Below are 18,205 nucleotides of genomic sequence, written 5' to 3' on the forward strand. Positions count from 1 at the left end.
TGACGTCACTGCTGTGAATAAGTTTGTATCTCAGATAAAAGATACAACACTGAATAAATAAAAAGAAATAAAACATTAACCGACAACATAAAAACATCTTCCAAATAGATATATGTAAGCGTACACATTATGGGTCAATTTATGATGTCATATTCGAGAAAGCAAATCCACTCAAAATTGAATCGTCAAGAAAACTATGTGTCAACTGTAATATTTCTTGACAAATTTCTGATACTATCTTGAGAGAAATTTTCAATTTTTCCAAAAGGAATATGATTTCAATTCATTAGTAATTTTAAGTAAGAAATTTCAAGCTTTTTGATTGCCAATTATTAGAATTAACTCTTCTTGCATTGTAGCTCCATAACTGCATTGATAACAATTGGTCGAAGTTGGATGTTGAACACTAACAATACCTAATTACATTTTTGAACTAATGTAATAGTTAAAACCATGTTTTGGAAAGGTAACAACACCTCTATGGGAAATGTTAGCCGTGTAACTTGCCAGAGCACAAGATATATAACTGCTGGCTTGATGTCGTCAAGGATGATATTCCAGCTAATGGTTTGACGATTAATGATACAGTACGTAGTAAAAGAGAAAAGCAGGATAGCGGACCTTATGAGATCAGACGAGAGAGAGAGAGAGACATAGACAGTGAGGTCACTGTCTTATGTCCTTTTCATTCAGCTTTTTATTAAGAAGAAGAGGTCTTCTTCTTAATAAAAAGCTGTATGTTATACTTTAATTAAGCATTTTTTTTTCTGGATAATCTTCGTCATATCCATTAAACATACCATTACTGTTGAACTAGAGCGTAAAGTTTCCTAACAAAATTCTCTTCCCATAAAAACTGTTTGAAATGTAGACGTTTGCATATTTACAATCTTTGCCTTGTACAAAAAAAGTTAAGACTTATTTTCAATGTTCTTACACGAGAAACGGAATAAGTCGCTAATATGTTTTTAAATCATTATTACCTAATTTAAGAGCGAGGCTCTTGTCGATGGATTCCTTACCATTGCTCTCTGCGTAGTTAATTACACTTCTTGATATGACACGACGTCCCTTTATTCTTTTGCCTGATGTAACTTCATAAGTTTAAATCTGATCTTTTAAGACTTATCAAATCGTTCTGTCACATGCAGTTATAATAACGTCATCTTTAGTTATATAATTTGTTTTATCTCCAACAGATGTATTGTTCATTTTGATATTTCAAACAATCACCACATTTGGAGATCTGAAGTCGTCAACGGCAGAAGTTTGTCGTAACACCTACACAAAAGACGGTGTTAACGCGGCTACACTATCATTGCCATTTCTGAAATTACTCCACGAAGGACCATGTTCAAAGACTTTCAAACGGTCAGCGACACCACTTAATTCAACACCGTTTCAGACGAAATTAAAGATGCACAGAGTACCAGGTCGATTATATGGAAAATATGACAAAGTATATACAATTAAATCAGAATTACCAACTACATCATCAAATTTAGTTCCAAATTCGGATTTAGTTTGCGGAACTGATGCTGTTACTTATAGTCGTAAAGAATTTAAATCGGCACAAATGCGCAATATTAACCTAAAAGAATTGCATCCAGGATCGTGTGTTTTAAAATTTATCGAAAATTCGGACAACAGTTGCCCGGCGGGTCGCCGTTGCCTCGGCAGCGTGTTCGGATTGATACCAAAAATAATCTTTCCAAGACCAGGTGATAGGAAAATAAAACAGGAGTATCATCATCATCATCATCATTATCACCAAGGTGCTGTAGGGCCTCCTCCAATATATATTCCACCGCCAGGTATACCTTATTTGCCTGGAGGTCCTGGTGGGCCTGGAGGTCCAGGTGGACCAGGTGGGCCAGGTGGCCCTGGTGGGCCTGGAGGTCCCCCAGCTGCCCCTGGTACACCTGGAGGTCCTGGCGGTCCAGCGGGGCCTGGAGGTCCCGGTGGTCCTGGGGGTCCAGGAGGTCCTGGTGGTCCACCTGGCATACCCGGTAAGCTTGGAGGTCCAGGGGGGCCAGGAGGGCCCGGAGGTCCTGGAGGCCCAGGAGGCCCAGGAGGGCCTGGAGGACCTGGTGGACCCGGGGGTCCTACTGGTTTACCAGGTCAACCTGCAGGTCCAGGAGGGCCTGGAGGACCTGGCGGCCCTGGTGGTCCTGGTGGTCCCGGTGGTCCTGGTGGTCCACCTGGTATACCCGGTGAGCTCTTAGGTCCAGGTGGGCCAGGAGGTCCTGGTGGCCCTGGTGGTCCTGGAGGCCCTGGTGGGCCCGGAGGCCCTGGTGGTCCTGGAGGCCCTCCTCAAAAAAATAGATGAGCCCGAGCCTCCTAAAAGGATCGAAGAGCCCAAAGGTCCAGGTGGGTCTGAAAGTCCAGATGTGACAGAAAGTCCAGGTGAGTCAGAAGGTCCAGGTGAGTCAGAAGGTCCAGGTGAGTCAGAAGGTCCTGAAGGCCCTGGAGGTCCAGATGGCCCAACTATAGAAGGTGATGCTACAGAACATCCAGAAAATCCCGGAGAGTCTAGAAATCCAAGTGAGCCAGGGGCACCTGAAGGCCCAGGGGTTCCTGGAGGCCCTGATGGCCCAGATGGGTCAGCTGAAAAAATTGATGAGCCTTCTGAAAAGACTGAAGATCTTGATGAAGATGCAGAACCAAGTGGTCCAAGTGGTCCAGGGGGTCCTGGAGGTTCAGGAGGCCCTGGAGGCCCTGGTGGTTCCGGTGGCCCTGGTGGAACTCCTGGAGGGACTGGTCGTCCAGGCCTTCCTGGAACACCTGGAGGGCCTGGTGGGCCTAGTGGTCCAGGGGGACCTGGAGGTCCTGGTGGCCCTGGTGGCCCCGGAGGTCCTGGAGGACCTGGTGGGCCAGGTGGTCCAGGTGGACCTGGTGGCCCTGGTGGGCCAGGTGGTCCTGGTGGTCCTGGTGGACCAGGTGGAGCAGGGGGTCCAGGAGGTCCAGGGGGACCAGGGGGCCCGGGCGGACCAGGCGGAGCGGGAGGCCCCGGTGGTTATGGTGGCTATGATGGTTATTATTATAATCACAGACCGCTAAAAGGAGATGTATGTGATTCACACTTGGGTAAAGTAGCTTGTGGGGCTAAAAAAGCCATAGAAGGCAGCTATGGTATTTTCAAGGATGTTATGGGTATTGCTGGGTTAACACGTTCGCAGACACGCGGCGGACATAGCAAGCCCAAAACTAAGAATCACTTACACTAGTTCAACTTTAGAATTTCCAAGCGGGCCATGTAAAAAAATAATAAATTTTACACCTAAACCTTCCTCAGTAACCACGCTACCTATTGGTGAAAACCGCATGAAAATCCGTGCTGTAGTTTTTGAGTTTATCGCGAATGGACAGACAGACGCGGCATAGGACTTTGTTTTATAATATGTATATATGATGTCCACTCAATTGCATGTCAAGTTCTCTGAATGAAACTCTATACGATGGTGTGGTGATATTAGTAATTTCTTCCTAACTTTGCTCGGGTAAAACACAATAAATTATACACCTGAAGTTTCTCCAGGAATCACATTATCTATTAGTTCAAATCGTATGAAAATCCGCGCAGTAGTTTTTGATTTTGACGAGAATTTAGATGACTTTATAGTATGTATTTAAGGAAGGTTAAGAATTTTGCTTTAAGTTGCTTTGCTCATGATTGTAGCTTTTGGATTACGAGGGAAAGGAAGAAGCATTGTTAAAAAATATCTTAAAAAAAAAAAAACATTTTTATTCACACTTTTTATTTATTTATATGACCAAATATAGACGTGTTATTATTATATCAAGGCCAATTTGAAGATTTTCCAACCTAAACCGTAAATTCGAAAGTTTCGATTAATTTTTGCAAGCTTTTATTTAACTTACCCGCTATGTAACTATTTATGTATATACATATACTTGTGTGTCCCTATGTCTCGGGTGGAATCTGGCAACTCAAGTTTGAAGCAGATTATCTTCTACCGATTGATCTGAAATTTTGTACACACGTTTAGAACGACATGCATTATTATGATAAGCATGACATCCAGGAACGGCTCCTGACGTGGGAACTCCGCAACCATTTACTGTAAGGAAATCTTTTGTCACACAATGAAAGCAATAAGATCTCTCTGACAAGAATCAAAGCTTGTTCAAAAATAAAATTTATGAAAAATAAATTGTTGGTTCCATATAAAATGCGATTTCCATTTTATCCTTGTAAAGACCAATCGAATCAAGTCATAATTTGACAATAACAAATATAACAATTATATAAACTGAGTTTTCTAAAAATCTGGCTACTTGACAGGCTATATAATAAAATGCATATAGATATTTAAATAACTAAAAAAAATAATGTAATGTGCGCGTGGTCTGAGGGCCCACTTTTTGAAATAATGTCACAATAATTGTTCAGTTTTATTTACGAGATTCATATTTTTTTCGGTCTCATAAAAGTATATTAGGAATGATATTTACTCTAAAATCCGTGACGTCATAATACATTACTGTCATACAAGGTCCATATAAATATGTATTTTTGACTTTAGAAAAAGTATCAGATGGAGTATAGCCAAAAAGAGGTAAGCGTTTGGGAGTTTGTATGTTTGAGGCGAAACTAACAAACTGATTTTTAAAAATCTTTCACCATTAGAAAGTTTCATTATCCAAGATTGATATAGAATATATTTTATCTCAATATTCCCAAGGCAGCGAAGTTTCGGGCAACATCTAGTTATTTACATTTTTTACATTTAAATCGGTCAAAACGCGCGCCAATTTCATCAGACAAAGTTGAAGTGACGTTGACATCTTTGACACTTTATTAAAATTAAAAAGTTAGGTTATGACTGTGAACTTATACAGCCATAAGCCTGAACATATAACTCAACATTATAAGAATTCAATATTTTGCGAAATAAAAAAAAAAACAATAATTTTAATTGTGGCATTACAACTTTAAATTTTTAGCTCCTGAAGGTTCAAAACACACTTTAGTTCAAGAATGGGCAATGGCACATTCTTGATTGCCTTTTATAATTTGCGCGGGAGAAGTAGCGGCTCACTCCAGCATGGTAACTAACAATAATGAATAATTTGGCAAACGAGCTGCAATACTTGATTACCAAATTCGATACATATAAAGTTATCTCGTATCCAATGTAACATGGCAAAATGAATTAGTGTAGTAGTTTCGTCCTAAAAATGTTCGTCCAAGTGTTATTTAGTTAATTTTAAACCGCCAACGTTTAGACAAAATGGCGTACTTTGCATTTTACTGGACAGACTAAATCAAATTATTTATTGCAAATGTAGGTAACATAGTGATTTTATATAGATAGAAATAGTACCGCTACATTTTTTTACCTTTCAAAATCAAAATCAAATCATTTATTCAGAAATTAGGCCTTCACAGGCACTTTTTCACGTCATATTCTAAATTAAATGATGTTTACCAAAGCTACAAACTACTAGCATTTCGGAACGACCACTGCTGAGAAGAAATGCCGAAAGAAACTCATTCAAACAGTGTTGGTCCCTATTATGCCAGAAGGGCTTACTATTTTTTAAATATAAATTTATGTATAATTTTTTATCAGTAATATAACATGTAAGTACAGCTTTCGGCATGCAATACTGCAATAAAGCCGCCAACCTTAGATAAAATGGCGTACTTTGTATTTTACTGAACAGACTAAAGTTAACGTCAAAGTAGACTATTGCAACCGACTCTTAGTGGAGGTCAGCAATATTTCGCTAACGCATATAATAAAAGGGATTTCGAAACTTGCAGGCCCGCAGATGATTTTATGTGAGTACACCTGTACCGTATAATTTATAATTTAGTTTTAATTTTCGTTTAATTTAGTTGTTACATAATTGTGTATTTTTTCAGAAGTACCTATCGCGAACGGGCCGAAATGATAAGGGACGAAAATTATCATTCTCTATTATCGACAGAAGTAGTCGAAATATATAACTACTTTTCAAAGTTAATTAAATTTTCAATAATCATTAATCCACTGCTTCATGATTGTCTAGTCAGATATGTCGTGTACGCGATGGAGGGGTAAGTTGAAAGAAAAAAATTATTATTCGGCAAAAATAAATGTCTTACTATTTTTTGCGTGCGACTGCGCACGCGTGAATATAACACTGCGCTACCGAGGTCGTCAATCATCACTGTCATTGATTGATACTTAATGATATTAATTAAACTAGCTTTTTATATCCGCAGGTCTAATATTTCTTTTGCTGTTCCAAACGATCGTCACTATTGGGGATTTGAATTCAACAAATATCACAACACCAACAGAGCTGTGTGCAAATAATACCCGCACGTACACACAGGAAGGTTTAAAGATAGCTAAAATTGAAGAACCCTCACTGAAATTGCTCCACGAGGGGCCATGCTCGAAGACTTTCCAACAAATGGTAGCGGCGCTCAATGTTATAGGGTCAAATATTATGAAAAAACCCGAGTCAAAAATTAACATCCCACCAGGTCATTTATACGGCAAATTCGAAAAGACAGTCGACGATGAAGATCTGGAATCTGATGATGTGGTTTGCGGATCCGACGTGGTTACCTATAGTCGTGAAGATTATATAAGAGCGCAGATAGGAAATCCGAATTTAAAGGTTCTGCACCCAAGTCCATGCATTTTGCAATTTGTTAAAAACAATGTTTATCCAATCCGTCCTGTGGGGCGTTCGCTTGGATCTATATTTGGTTGGTTACCAAAAATGAAAATAGGTATCGATACTAAGCAGTATATTCCAATTGGTCCCGGAGGTCCAGGTGGGCCTGGTGGGCCTGGTGGTCCTGGAGGTCCGGGTGGGCCAGGTGGGCCCGGCGGCTATCCAGTGATTCCAATTTTACCAGGTATGCCTTTCGGCCCTGGCGGCCCGGGAGGCCCTGGAGGTCCTGGAGGACCAGGTGGGCCAGGTGGACCCGGTGGCCCACCTGGTATTCCTGGATGGCCTTTTGGTCCTGGAGGCCCAGGAGGGCCTGGTGGTCCTGGAGGCCCAGGTGGACCTGGGGGACCCGGTGGTCCTCCAGGAATTCCTGGATTCCCTTTCGGTCCAGGCGGACCAGGTGGGCCTGGTGGTCCTGGTGGTCCAGGTGGTCCTGGAGGACCAGGTGGGCCAGGTGGACCTGGTGGCCCACCTCCCTTACCCGGATATCCTTTCGGTCCTGGGGGACCCGGGGGACCTGGCGGCCCTGGAGGTCCAGGTGGACCTGGTGGACCTGGTGGCCCACCAGGTATACCTAGTCATCCTTGGGGTCCTGGCGGACCTGGAGGGCCGGGTGGTCCTGGAGGTCCTGGTGGCCCTGGAGGTCCTGGTGGACCTGGAGGCCCCGGTGGACCACCTGGTCTACCGGGTGGGCCCGGAGGTCCAGGCGGGCCAGGCGGGCCTGGTGGTCCAGGAGGACCCGGTGGACCCGGTGGACCTGGCGGACCTGGTGGGCCTGGTGGTCCTGGTGGTCCTGGTGGTCCCGGAGGACCAGGTGGGCCTGGTGGTGGTCCTAGATATATTGATAACAGTATATGCCATACTAATTTGGGTAAATTAGCTTGCGGTTCCAAAGCAGTCGCAGAAGGTGGTTACGGAGTGATAAGAGATATTGTATCAAGCATTTTTGGCGTCGCTGTTGGATAGACTTACGATTAATGACCGTAACGTAACACCACAGTTGGTAACAAAAACAACGTGGCCAATATCTCCACATCTTGCGGGACTTTTTGTAGTTCATTGGAATGTGAAGTTTTTATATTTTATGTTGTCAATGTAAAGTATGCTACAGGGAAAACTTTAAAGCTCATATTTCAATGAATGTCATTTTGCAGAGTGAGAGCGGAACATTTGGTGCAACCAATATTAAATTTCATGGAAAAAAATTGTTTTATTTTTTTAATTTACTACATTATTTTGTGGTTATGATTATTTGTTTCTCCTCTCTTGGGATTCACGGCACTTAGTGTCGTGTCGTATCGAGACCTTAAAAGCCGACGATAGAGAGGCAAGCGTAGCTCTTAAATAATAAGAAGTAGGTACACAGTCATGCATACATCATACATACATACATACATACATTACATACATACGGCTGTGCCAATTTTATGAAATTTGGTATTGAGGTAGCTGATACCTTGGAATTATTATAATATGTAACTTTTTATCCTGAAAGTGCGCAAAATCCGTAGTATTTGGTCAAAAAGTCTAATAGACAATGGCGATTTATCGAGTAGAGTAGTTAAAATAACTGATTTTACAAAAAAAGTTGTTAAATCTCAGCAGCTATGATAAAATATTATTTACATAGAAAATTAAATGTTTATAACATCACATCACAGTGAAAATAATACTTATGATGTCTACAAAAGGAACGATAGGGTACGAAGTTTTAACTTATAATCCGCACGCCTGCGCTTGCGCAAATAATAATGACGTGAATAAACCGGATTCTCTAACGTAGATATGTCTATTTGTGGACTAAATTGACGTCACATCATTGACCATAGCGTATTCATAGTTTGCACGCATATGAAATTCTATTCTTTATATACGCCTCATCAAGTACGTTATTACTAACACTGGTGTCAGATTTTATTCAAGTCGCCTAAAGGCATCTGACGTGACGTTTTACGACTACCTACCGCCATATAGTGGCAGGTAGTCGCATACACACTAGTGAACTAAACTGTCCACCAGTGTGCAGGTTTCCTCACGATGTTTTCCTTCACCGGAAGCAAGTGGTGGTCGATGAAAACTACTATACATGAGTCAAATTGGTATAAAAACTCATGTGGCACGAGTAGGATTCGAACCAAAGACTTTCCGGTTCACAGGCGCGCGTCTTAACCATGACACCACAACCGCTTTATATGTTATGCTACTAACTACCAAACGCAACTTAGAATCAGATAATTAAATAAAGAAATAAATATACTTATAAGGACAAATCACACAGATTGAGCTAGCCCCAAAGTAAGTTCGAGACTTGATTGGGATTCGAGACGTGTTATGGGATACTAACTCAACGATACTGTATTTTATTACAAACTCATTGATAAACATCCAAGACTCGGGCCAATCAGAAAAAGATCATTTTCCATCATGGCCCAACCGGGGTTCGAAACCGGACCTCTCGGTTCAGAGGCAAGCACTTTACCTCAATAAAAATATAATTCTCTTTATATTTTTTCTGTAATTATCCTCAATTTTCTGTGTTACGAACTGGGAATACGAATTGTCTTGCAATGCAGGAGGTGAGGAAACCTGAACACTGGTTGATCATTAACTTTTGTGTGAAATGGTGAAATCAATGGCAAACCACTTCGTTATACTGACCTAGGTAACGCGGCGACATCCCCGAATGCCGACAACGCCAAAATAGGAGAGAAAGTTTTTGAGTAAATTCTTAACAAACATACAAAACTTTCCTATTTAAAATATTAGTAAGGTCACAGACATCAAGTTATAAGTCTGTGAGTAAGGTAATATAATTTTGATTCTCAATGGTCCTTAAAAAAATATATGATTAGTATCCATTCGAAATATGAATGTAAACAGAGGCAAGCTGAATAAGGCTTTACGTCAAAAATTATAGAGTCTTAATTGCATTACCTTCGTTTTAACATTGACACAAATAATGGCCGTCTAAAGTTCAAACATGGGAAAAATTCCGCGCGCATAAACCGGTTTATTTTTATTTTTATTTGCTCTAGATACAAGAATAGTATAAAATATTCATAATATGTGATAGATTCTTGGGTATAATGTATATTGATAATGATTATATTTATTTATACATTTTTTTTTGTATAATGCAATGGAATAAATGAGTCGTTATCCTGGGCAGTCTTGCTATAAATAAATCTATTTTTAAGTTACACATTAGCATTGTTACTTACAAAAGACATTTTTTTTTAATTTAACTTAATTGATTATTTAAGTTACATTTAAAAAAATTGCTTTCTTTTGTCATTTTAATTCTTTTTTTTTAAATTTTGATTATGTTGCAATTGTATTGTAAAATAAACTCACCTTTTCACCGTCAAAATATCTACACTCACTTCACTATTAGATAATTGTTTTCCAACAAGATATTTTAATTATAAACAGATAAAAAGAACGTAAACGCAGCGTTTGTAGCAAAAAAAGCTAAACTTATTTAAAAAATCATCTTCGCCAGCCAATCGCATACAATTAAAAAAAAACACTAAGTACATAATAAAGCAACTTTAAAAAAAAAAACCCGGTTCGAAATATTTCAAATTCAGCCAGTCGTGAAATTGAAAAAATAACTCACCTATTTTACCGCCAAAACAACACTTCACTAATAGTCTACACACAGTCTCACGACACTAAACACAGGTATTATTACGACGTCTTCGTAATGATAACTGAATAAATTGAGGCTTCCATCTTCAACTATTGCCCTAGTACAGTCATTCACATAAATCTATAATATAATACTGCAGCTCACACTGTTAAGAAATTTTTGATGCCTCTATTTAGAAATAGAATTGAATTTATTCATAACATACTAATATACATCACAGAAAATGAACAAAATGTTAATATTACAAAGGTACAATATGCTACAAAAGGGTACCACTCAGCTTGTGCCGTGACGGAGAGCCATGACGCTAATTTTCAGTACCATCAGATACCGAACAAGATGGTGAACCAAAAAAGAATTTGCAAGATAAATCCGCGAAACATATAACTACTATGCGCTTTTACCTTATGCGCTTTTGGAAGGTTATGCGTTAGATACCAGTAACCCTGTATAGGGACAGAGGGAAGTGATTTTATACTATTATATGGTTACACACGTCTGAATAAGTCCACATCTGAATTTGACATTGTGTAATATAGCTAGTTCCTTACGATAATCTCTAAAATAATGATTTATGTATCTCATTAACACACTCGAAAAGAAAGAAAATAATTATCAAATCCATGCACGAAAAAATTTGAATTTTGAGCAACAAAATCAGGCATCTTTGACACTTGGAATATTGATAGGACAGCATTGGTTTTAAGTAAATGGTGACGCCAATTATTTACTTGCCCATTGTTTACCAGACAAGGGTCAAGGTGGACCGGACCTTATACTGTACAGTAAACTACACATTAAATTAATCAAATTCATTGCAAACATGTCGTTCGTTATTATTCACCGCTACACTTTCTATTTATGTAAGTAAATGTATGTCAAATTCAAATTCAAATCATTTATTCAGAAATTAGACCTTCACAGGCACTTTTTCTCGTCAATTTTTATATTAAATAGTTATTTCTCACAAGCTACAAACTACTGGCATTTCGGAACGGCCATTGCTGATAAGAATTGCCGAAAGAAACTCATTTGAGTGTTGGTCCCTATCATGCCAGAAGGGCTTACCTTGTTTCTTACAATGTTTTTTGCCCCCCCCCCCCCACCCCCCTGCTAATTTGTTCCTCTTCTCGACCCAAAGGTTCGCTGGAAGAGATTGCTGAACAATAAGTCCGCCTTTGCTCCATATGTACCTAAACTCTATTCTTTGTGTACCTAATGTACCTCCTGACGACCTCCGTGGCGCAGTGGTAAAGCGCTTGCGTCTGAACCGAGAGGTCCCGGGTTCAATCCCCGGTCGGGTCATGGTGGAAAACGATCTTTTTCTGATTGACTCGGGTCTTGGATGTTTATCTATATATATATATATATATATATATATATATATATATATATATATATAGATAAACATATCTATGTTATAAAATGTTAGTATCCCATAACACAAGCCTAGAACTACTTTGGGCTAGCTCAATCTGTGTGATTTGTCCTAATATATTTATATTTATATTTATGTGTTCATTAATGAAGTTCATTTATTATTATTTAGTTTCTTATTTTTTCTCCCAAATTTACAAAATTTGGGTTTAATTATTGATAATAATAATAATTGTTATGTATCTCCTTTTATAACTTCACAGCACTAAGTCCGGTCCTTTGAGAGGCTTGCGTGGGGATATGGATCCAACACGTAGAGGCCCTTTGGAGAGTTTTGATGTTGTGTAGGTCTCCCGCCAAAACCCGCTCGCGGATATACCAATGAAATGATATGCCCATGAGCAGGTCTCGGCGGGAGTGTGAACTATTGCAGAATAATGGATAGAAGTACTGGTCTATAGAGTGAAATTTGGATGGACTGGGAATGGGCTATTGCAAAGAGTTCGGTCACCTGCCATAATCATGATAACTGACTATTCAGTGGCAGGTGGTGACTCGCCGCTCACTGGATGGGCCCCTCAAATTATTATTATCGGTTGTTGTTTTTGTTATTACAATCTTGCAAGTTAGATTTCTCCTACTTCCAGTTGTCCTACAGAGTTGAAATTTCCCACGTCGCTTCAGTATCCATGACAATACATTATTATGATAAGCATGATCTGATTTTGCAGCCCGGATCGGCTCCAAACGAGGCGAATCCTTAACCAATAAATTCCAAAATCAATCTATACTATTATTTTAAAGAGGTAAGCGTTTGTGAGTTCGAATATTTGAGGCGGATAATCTCCGAAACTACCGAACCGATTTCAAAAAATTTTTCACCATTAAAAAGGTACATTATCCAAGATTGCTATAGGCTATATTTTATCTCAAAATTCTCACAGGAGCGAAGCCCCGGACGACATCGGAGATTACCCGCCTCAAATATACAAACTCGCAGACGCTTACCTCTATGTAACAATAGTATAAAAGTGGATTGGATTTAAAATCATTCAGAAAATTTTGGAAATGAAACTTTAATAGTAATTTGCTACAATTTAATCACTTATATCTTCAAAATAGCAGTACGTAAACAATCATCTATAATCATTATTATAAATAGGCACTAAGTATTTATTTTCTAAGCTAATAAACTATTATTACAATAATAGACTTGAATGAATGTGACAGCAAAATAATATTATATTGTATACAGTTGATGGAGTTCACATTGAAATAAATTAGTTTAAGCTGAATTTAATATATTTTCTCATGTGTTGCAATGAAATATTTGGACTATTAATATTACTGAAGGCGTACCACGGAACAAAACACGTAGCACGTTACTAACGTCCACACGCTGTCTCTTTTTCCTATGTCGTGCACGTGTCGTGTAAAAAAGGGAGAACGTGTGGACGCAATTACGTGCTGCGTATTTTATGTTTTATGGTAGACCCCCTGGAGTATGAGATTCGAAAATGATAATAGCATATTAAAATCCTTTTTAAGCATACCTACTTATATTTTATAATTAATTTTAGTGCATAAAATATCAAACAATGTAAAGAAAATGGCGATTTTTTTACTATTGTATGTTGAAAATAAAGGATTTTAAATATTTGTTTCACAAAATTAAAACACAGCGATCATGCTTCTTTCAGATTCTTGAAATAGAATTATTAAAAAAAAAAAGTTAATTGATAAAAATAAATGTTATTTCGTGTCCACAAAAATGTAAAAATACATTTTATTATACTCAATATATCTAATACGAAGGTTGTGATCCAATATCTAAAAATAATTAATATGAACTAATAATCTACGCTTTTACTTTTTTTTTAACCATTTATACCCTAATAAATAATTGTTTAAAGTGACTAAAATATAAAATAAAATATTAATATTACCTGAGCAGTCAAACATTATTATAAATATTAATATAATAAGAAAGAGGCGTTTTAAATATTTTTACGATAAAACACATTAATGCACGCTGTTCATTACGGATCTAATTGGTAGATAAAAACTAGATAACTATATTTTTCTTGTTGATACAAATTGTTACATTGGAATATAATGTAACGACAGGAATGGAATACAACAAAATTAGATTTGTAGTGCGCGCGCAGGAATCAAATTTAAATTGTCGTGTTCGATAGCCATTGGCTGCCGCGCGAGGGGTCGCGGGCGGGACGCGCCTAGTGTTGTGGTGTACTGGCGTAGACATACGTCATTTTTTACACGAAATTATTACTAAAAAGATGTTAGATGAAATTTAAATATGGCAAGAAACATACTAAAATATTATAATTGTTTTTTTTTTTTACTAATTAGTGTTTTCTAATTGCTATGTTTCAAATACATCAGAACGTGACTTATATTACCTAATTTTACTCATATATTATTAAAATCTTTATACAGTTAAAATTCTATACATAACTGATTTTCTTTAATAGAAAAATAATTTAGTAAATACTGCCAAATAATACATAAAACTATTAAATCAGTTAATCATATTTAAAACACTTCATTTTGACAGTAAATCGTACGTATTCAATCAATTACTTTAAGAAAAATTGTAATTATTAAAAATTAAATGTGTAATTACAATAGTGATATCAATTGTGCCAACAATTCCATGTTTTTTAAAAAAAATTAAATAAAATCGACACTGTAAAAAATAAAACTCCATTTATGATATTACTAATTGGTTTTATATAACAAATAATTATGATATTTTCGTGGCAAAACAACTCGTCTTTCATCAAAATATAATCTAATTCATAAAATTAAGATTTAACAAAATCTTATTCTAATTAAGTACTGGCGTGGAATGTATACGATATAAAATACCCCAAAAAAAATAAAAACTAAATTATGAAATTTGTATGACTTAACAATGTTATACGTTAATTGCAGATTTTGAACTAACCCTGTATATCTACTGGTTTTATCAACTATATGGCTCAAGTATGGCCTTAATGATACAAATTAAAAAAAATATATGATAAAAAATAATAATTCTTGAGTATTCCGCTTATTTTACAATTAAAAATTAAATTTACATTAAAAAATAAAGCTGAATAATACGTAAAAATCTATTTTACAAATAAAAATTAATTAAATATCAATTAAATATATGTTTTATTATATCAAATTATTACATTTTAAACGCTATGATTTGTTTTCATTTATTAGATAATTTTATTTTAACATTAATGGAAACAAATATTTTGTAATCTTTACATAAAAAAAAACTGTCACCAAAAAATGTAAAAAATCAATTCCTATTTGTGTAAATATTTTCAGTTCAAAATTTAACTCAAATTAGTTTTAATAAAGTTAAATCTTCAGTTCATTTTAAACAGATTTTATTCAAAGCAATTATAATACATAATTTTTAAGCACGGACGGACATATATAATTGCACTTTTGGAATGTTTTTATTAATATTAGCTATATATAAACTTATAATTAATTTACTAATAAAGTTTTTTAAACACCCTTATGCGAACACAATAAAATAAATTATCTGTGGGTGCACAATATTGTATGATGTGTGGTTAATTCAGTAATTCGTTTGAAAATCTCGACAATATTATTGTTTTTACGAATTATATTTAATTTGTGTGATGTTAATTGTGATGTGAACAGATTCACATTTTCATATTTGTTACGTCTTAGTTGATAATTATTACGTAACTTTATTGTATGAATTGGAATTCATTCTCAATTCTCTACGAGAAAATAACGATTTGATTTTTCTTGACAGGTCTTGAAAAAGACACAAACCGATTTACCGAAAATATCAAAAATATTATAACTACTTACTTACTTATATACTTAACAATATATGTAAATTAAAAAAAATAAATGTATAATCATTAATTCTGCCATAAATGAGATGTTTCTCCACGAGATATTTTCTCTATCATTCTTAAATGAGATTCTTCGTAACTTAAAAAAAGATTCTTTGATTTCATAATAATTATCATATTTCGGATGGCTCAAACAATTGAGTAAAATGGAGAGTATTCGATTTGACAATACGTTATTGTGATGTGTATTTATTTGTCGAATCTCTAATGGTGAGCCCACATCTTCAAAAAAACACGAATAAGTCTGCAAAGAAAAGGAATAGTGTGGGCTCATCATATCATAATGGGTTGTAAAGATTTACTTGCTTTCTTATTCATAAAAAAAGCAATATGCTAAAGTATGTTTTGTCTCGTTCTGTCATTTACAAAATATTGCAAAGTGTGATCACAGAATTCCGAGTTACAACACAATTTAAATCTGCGATTGTGAGAATAAAGTATGTATTACTTTAGCTTAGAAGCGGTGGTGGTGTAATGGTTAAGACGGCCGCCTGTGGATCAAAAGGTCCCAGGTTCGAATCCTACTCGTGCCGCATGAGTTTGTATACCAATCTGACTCATGTATATAGTAGTTTTCATCGACCACCACTTGCTTCCGGTGATGGGAAACATCGTGAGGAAACCTGCACATTGGTTGATTATTATTAACTTGTGTGTGAAATGGTGAAGGCAATGGCAAACCACTCCATTAATTATGCCAAGAAAGTTGTTGTGTGTGTTTCATTCCACGTAATTACCACGACCCTCAGCCATGAGGAATACGACTATGAAGAGACTTTAGCTAAAATGATTTAGCTGTCTTATAAAAACAAGACTGTTTCAATGATAAATTACTACAAAATTATTAGAGTTTGACACTATTTCAGGCGATATGACGTCTGTCATTGCTATATCCTTGCTTCCCGACATTTTGGTGACGTTGATATGTACCCGAAATGTAGGAACTCGTTCAATTTTGACAATCACGATACAAGCGAATGTTGTATTCGAGAAAGTTGATCTTGTCCTTTGAAGTGAGACTGCAAATATCCTGTAAGATATACAAATAAAGTTAAAAAAAAATGCATAAAAATTAATAATATAAGTAAGTACCTATTGCAAAGTAAAGCACTTTTTTTTATTATTCCCAAAATATACATAAGTATATTTTAATTTATATTGTTGTGGTAAAACTGCAAATATCCTGTAAGATATACAAATAAAGTTAAAAAGAATTGCATAAAATTTAATAATGTAAGTACCTATTGCAAAGTAAACATTTTATTATTCCTAAAATATACATATATTTTAATTTATATTGTTGTTGTAAAGTCATAAAAAGACATGGTAACATTGTTCATTATATTAAATTTAAACATTTTGAATTCAACTATTCAGTGGCGCAGCGGTATTTAAATATTTGATTCAAAGATTTGTTTTTTGATTTGTTACACATGCTTTTTAACTTATATTTGAAAACAATAATGGGATGAAAAAAATGGTTGCCTGAGTTATGTGTGGGGATCGGTAGATAGTCTTTTTAAAAAGAGACTTTAATACAATAAAAGATAATGTATGTGTGTGATCAGCTTGAAGAGCAGGATCGGACTAACTTTAATTCTATCTTGAAGCTTATATATTATCTTATAACAATGGTTCTTATTGCTAATGTTTCCTGGTATCATTACCAGGAAGTTACATGAGTTTTATCTTAATGTCCTAATTATAATAAGGGCCATTGTTTGATGTCGGATTATGGCGACATAACTCCTCCCCCCTTAAGATGAAGGCGTATCGACGACTGTGGCTGGAGCTGGATCTCTTCAGCTTCAGGAACTGGAGTCTGGATATTCGCCGATCTTGGTTTCCACCAGAACTTGCGTACTGCTACTCCTATTATTGTTGGGAGTATTATGATGTACAGGAGGATAGATGGCCAGCTTGGTGTGTTGGAGACGATGGTGAAGTCTTCGTCTGGTAATTCCATTTCTTCTGCGTGGCTCAGGATGTCCTTCAGGTTATCTAGCTGTATATTTTCCAGGTTAACCCTAATCTCCGAAGGCTTAGGTGTCAGGTGTGCATGTGGTAGTGGTATGGTTTCTCTAATGTTTACAAATCGTTGATGTGTTTCAAGTATTTTATTTGGGATTTGTACTCTGCAGTTGCTGTCTGTGGTAATTAGGAAAACTCCTTTGCTTCGTTGGTATTGCACGTCGTTATTGCAAGTAGTTTTTATTACCTCTTCTTGTTTGATTATCACTATCCAGCTGTTTTCTTTTATTTGCTGCACTAAATTATTGTCATAGGTAGCCGTCGCGTAAGTGCAGTTCTGTGGTTCTTGATGTTGAATGAGTTGGGCTATGCAGTCGTTGGAGTGTAATAATGTTTGCCATTCTAAGTGTTTGCAGATGACGTCATCCTCTGTGATTTCGATGCATGTGTCGTGAGGGTATGCGAACTCAGTATTTCCCAAGACAAGGAAAGGATATTTGGGTATAAGTATTGTATTATTTGCGTTAGGGATGGAGTATAGGTGAAGGAGGTTGTAGGGTTGTTCCGCAACGAGTGGCACATCGAGAATAAA

General features: G+C 36.5%; 3 protein-coding genes across 4 annotated transcripts in view; 1 reads left to right on the plus strand and 2 right to left on the minus strand.

Moving 5' to 3' along the window:
- Positions 1–10,420, minus strand: part of LOC128681802 (uncharacterized protein) — a 74,554-nt gene extending 64,134 nt beyond the window's left edge. The window contains exon 1 of the mRNA XM_053765997.1: positions 10,316–10,420. The gene's annotated coding sequence lies outside the window, so the exon portion shown is untranslated. The remainder of the gene's footprint in view (positions 1–10,315) is intronic.
- On the plus strand, positions 1,351–4,179 carry LOC128681704 (S-antigen protein-like). The gene is made up of 3 exons (XM_053765814.2): positions 1,351–1,371; positions 1,815–2,174; positions 2,226–4,179. Exons 1-3 carry the CDS (start codon positions 1,351–1,353, stop codon positions 3,225–3,227), a joined length of 1,383 nt encoding a protein of 460 aa, XP_053621789.2. The 3' UTR covers positions 3,228–4,179.
- Positions 10,421–12,808: 2,388 nt separating the features above from the next.
- LOC128681784 (uncharacterized protein) overlaps positions 12,809–18,205 on the minus strand; it is a 58,518-nt gene continuing 53,121 nt past the window's right edge. For both annotated transcript variants that reach the window (XM_053765955.2, XM_053765954.2), the window contains exon 21: positions 12,809–16,672. In XM_053765955.2, the coding sequence (XP_053621930.1) occupies positions 16,592–16,672 (81 nt within the window). In that variant the 3' untranslated portion in view covers positions 12,809–16,591. The remainder of the gene's footprint in view (positions 16,673–18,205) is intronic.

Source organism: Plodia interpunctella, chromosome 28, assembly GCF_027563975.2.
Source record: "Plodia interpunctella isolate USDA-ARS_2022_Savannah chromosome 28, ilPloInte3.2, whole genome shotgun sequence".
Classification (NCBI taxonomy): domain Eukaryota; kingdom Metazoa; phylum Arthropoda; class Insecta; order Lepidoptera; family Pyralidae; genus Plodia; species Plodia interpunctella.

What these genes read in the sequence shown, in the direction of transcription:
- LOC128681704 (XM_053765814.2), top strand. Translation starts at nt 1,351, where the DNA reads ATGTTCAAAGACTTTCAAACG. An exon ending in TGTTCAAAGACTTTCAAACG is followed by an intron (nt 1,372 to 1,814) that starts GTCAGCGACACC and finishes TTCCACCGCCAG; the next exon opens with GTATACCTTATTTGCCTGGA. An exon ending in TGGCGGCCCTGGTGGTCCTG is followed by an intron (nt 2,175 to 2,225) that starts GTGGTCCCGGTG and finishes GTGAGCTCTTAG; the next exon opens with GTCCAGGTGGGCCAGGAGGT.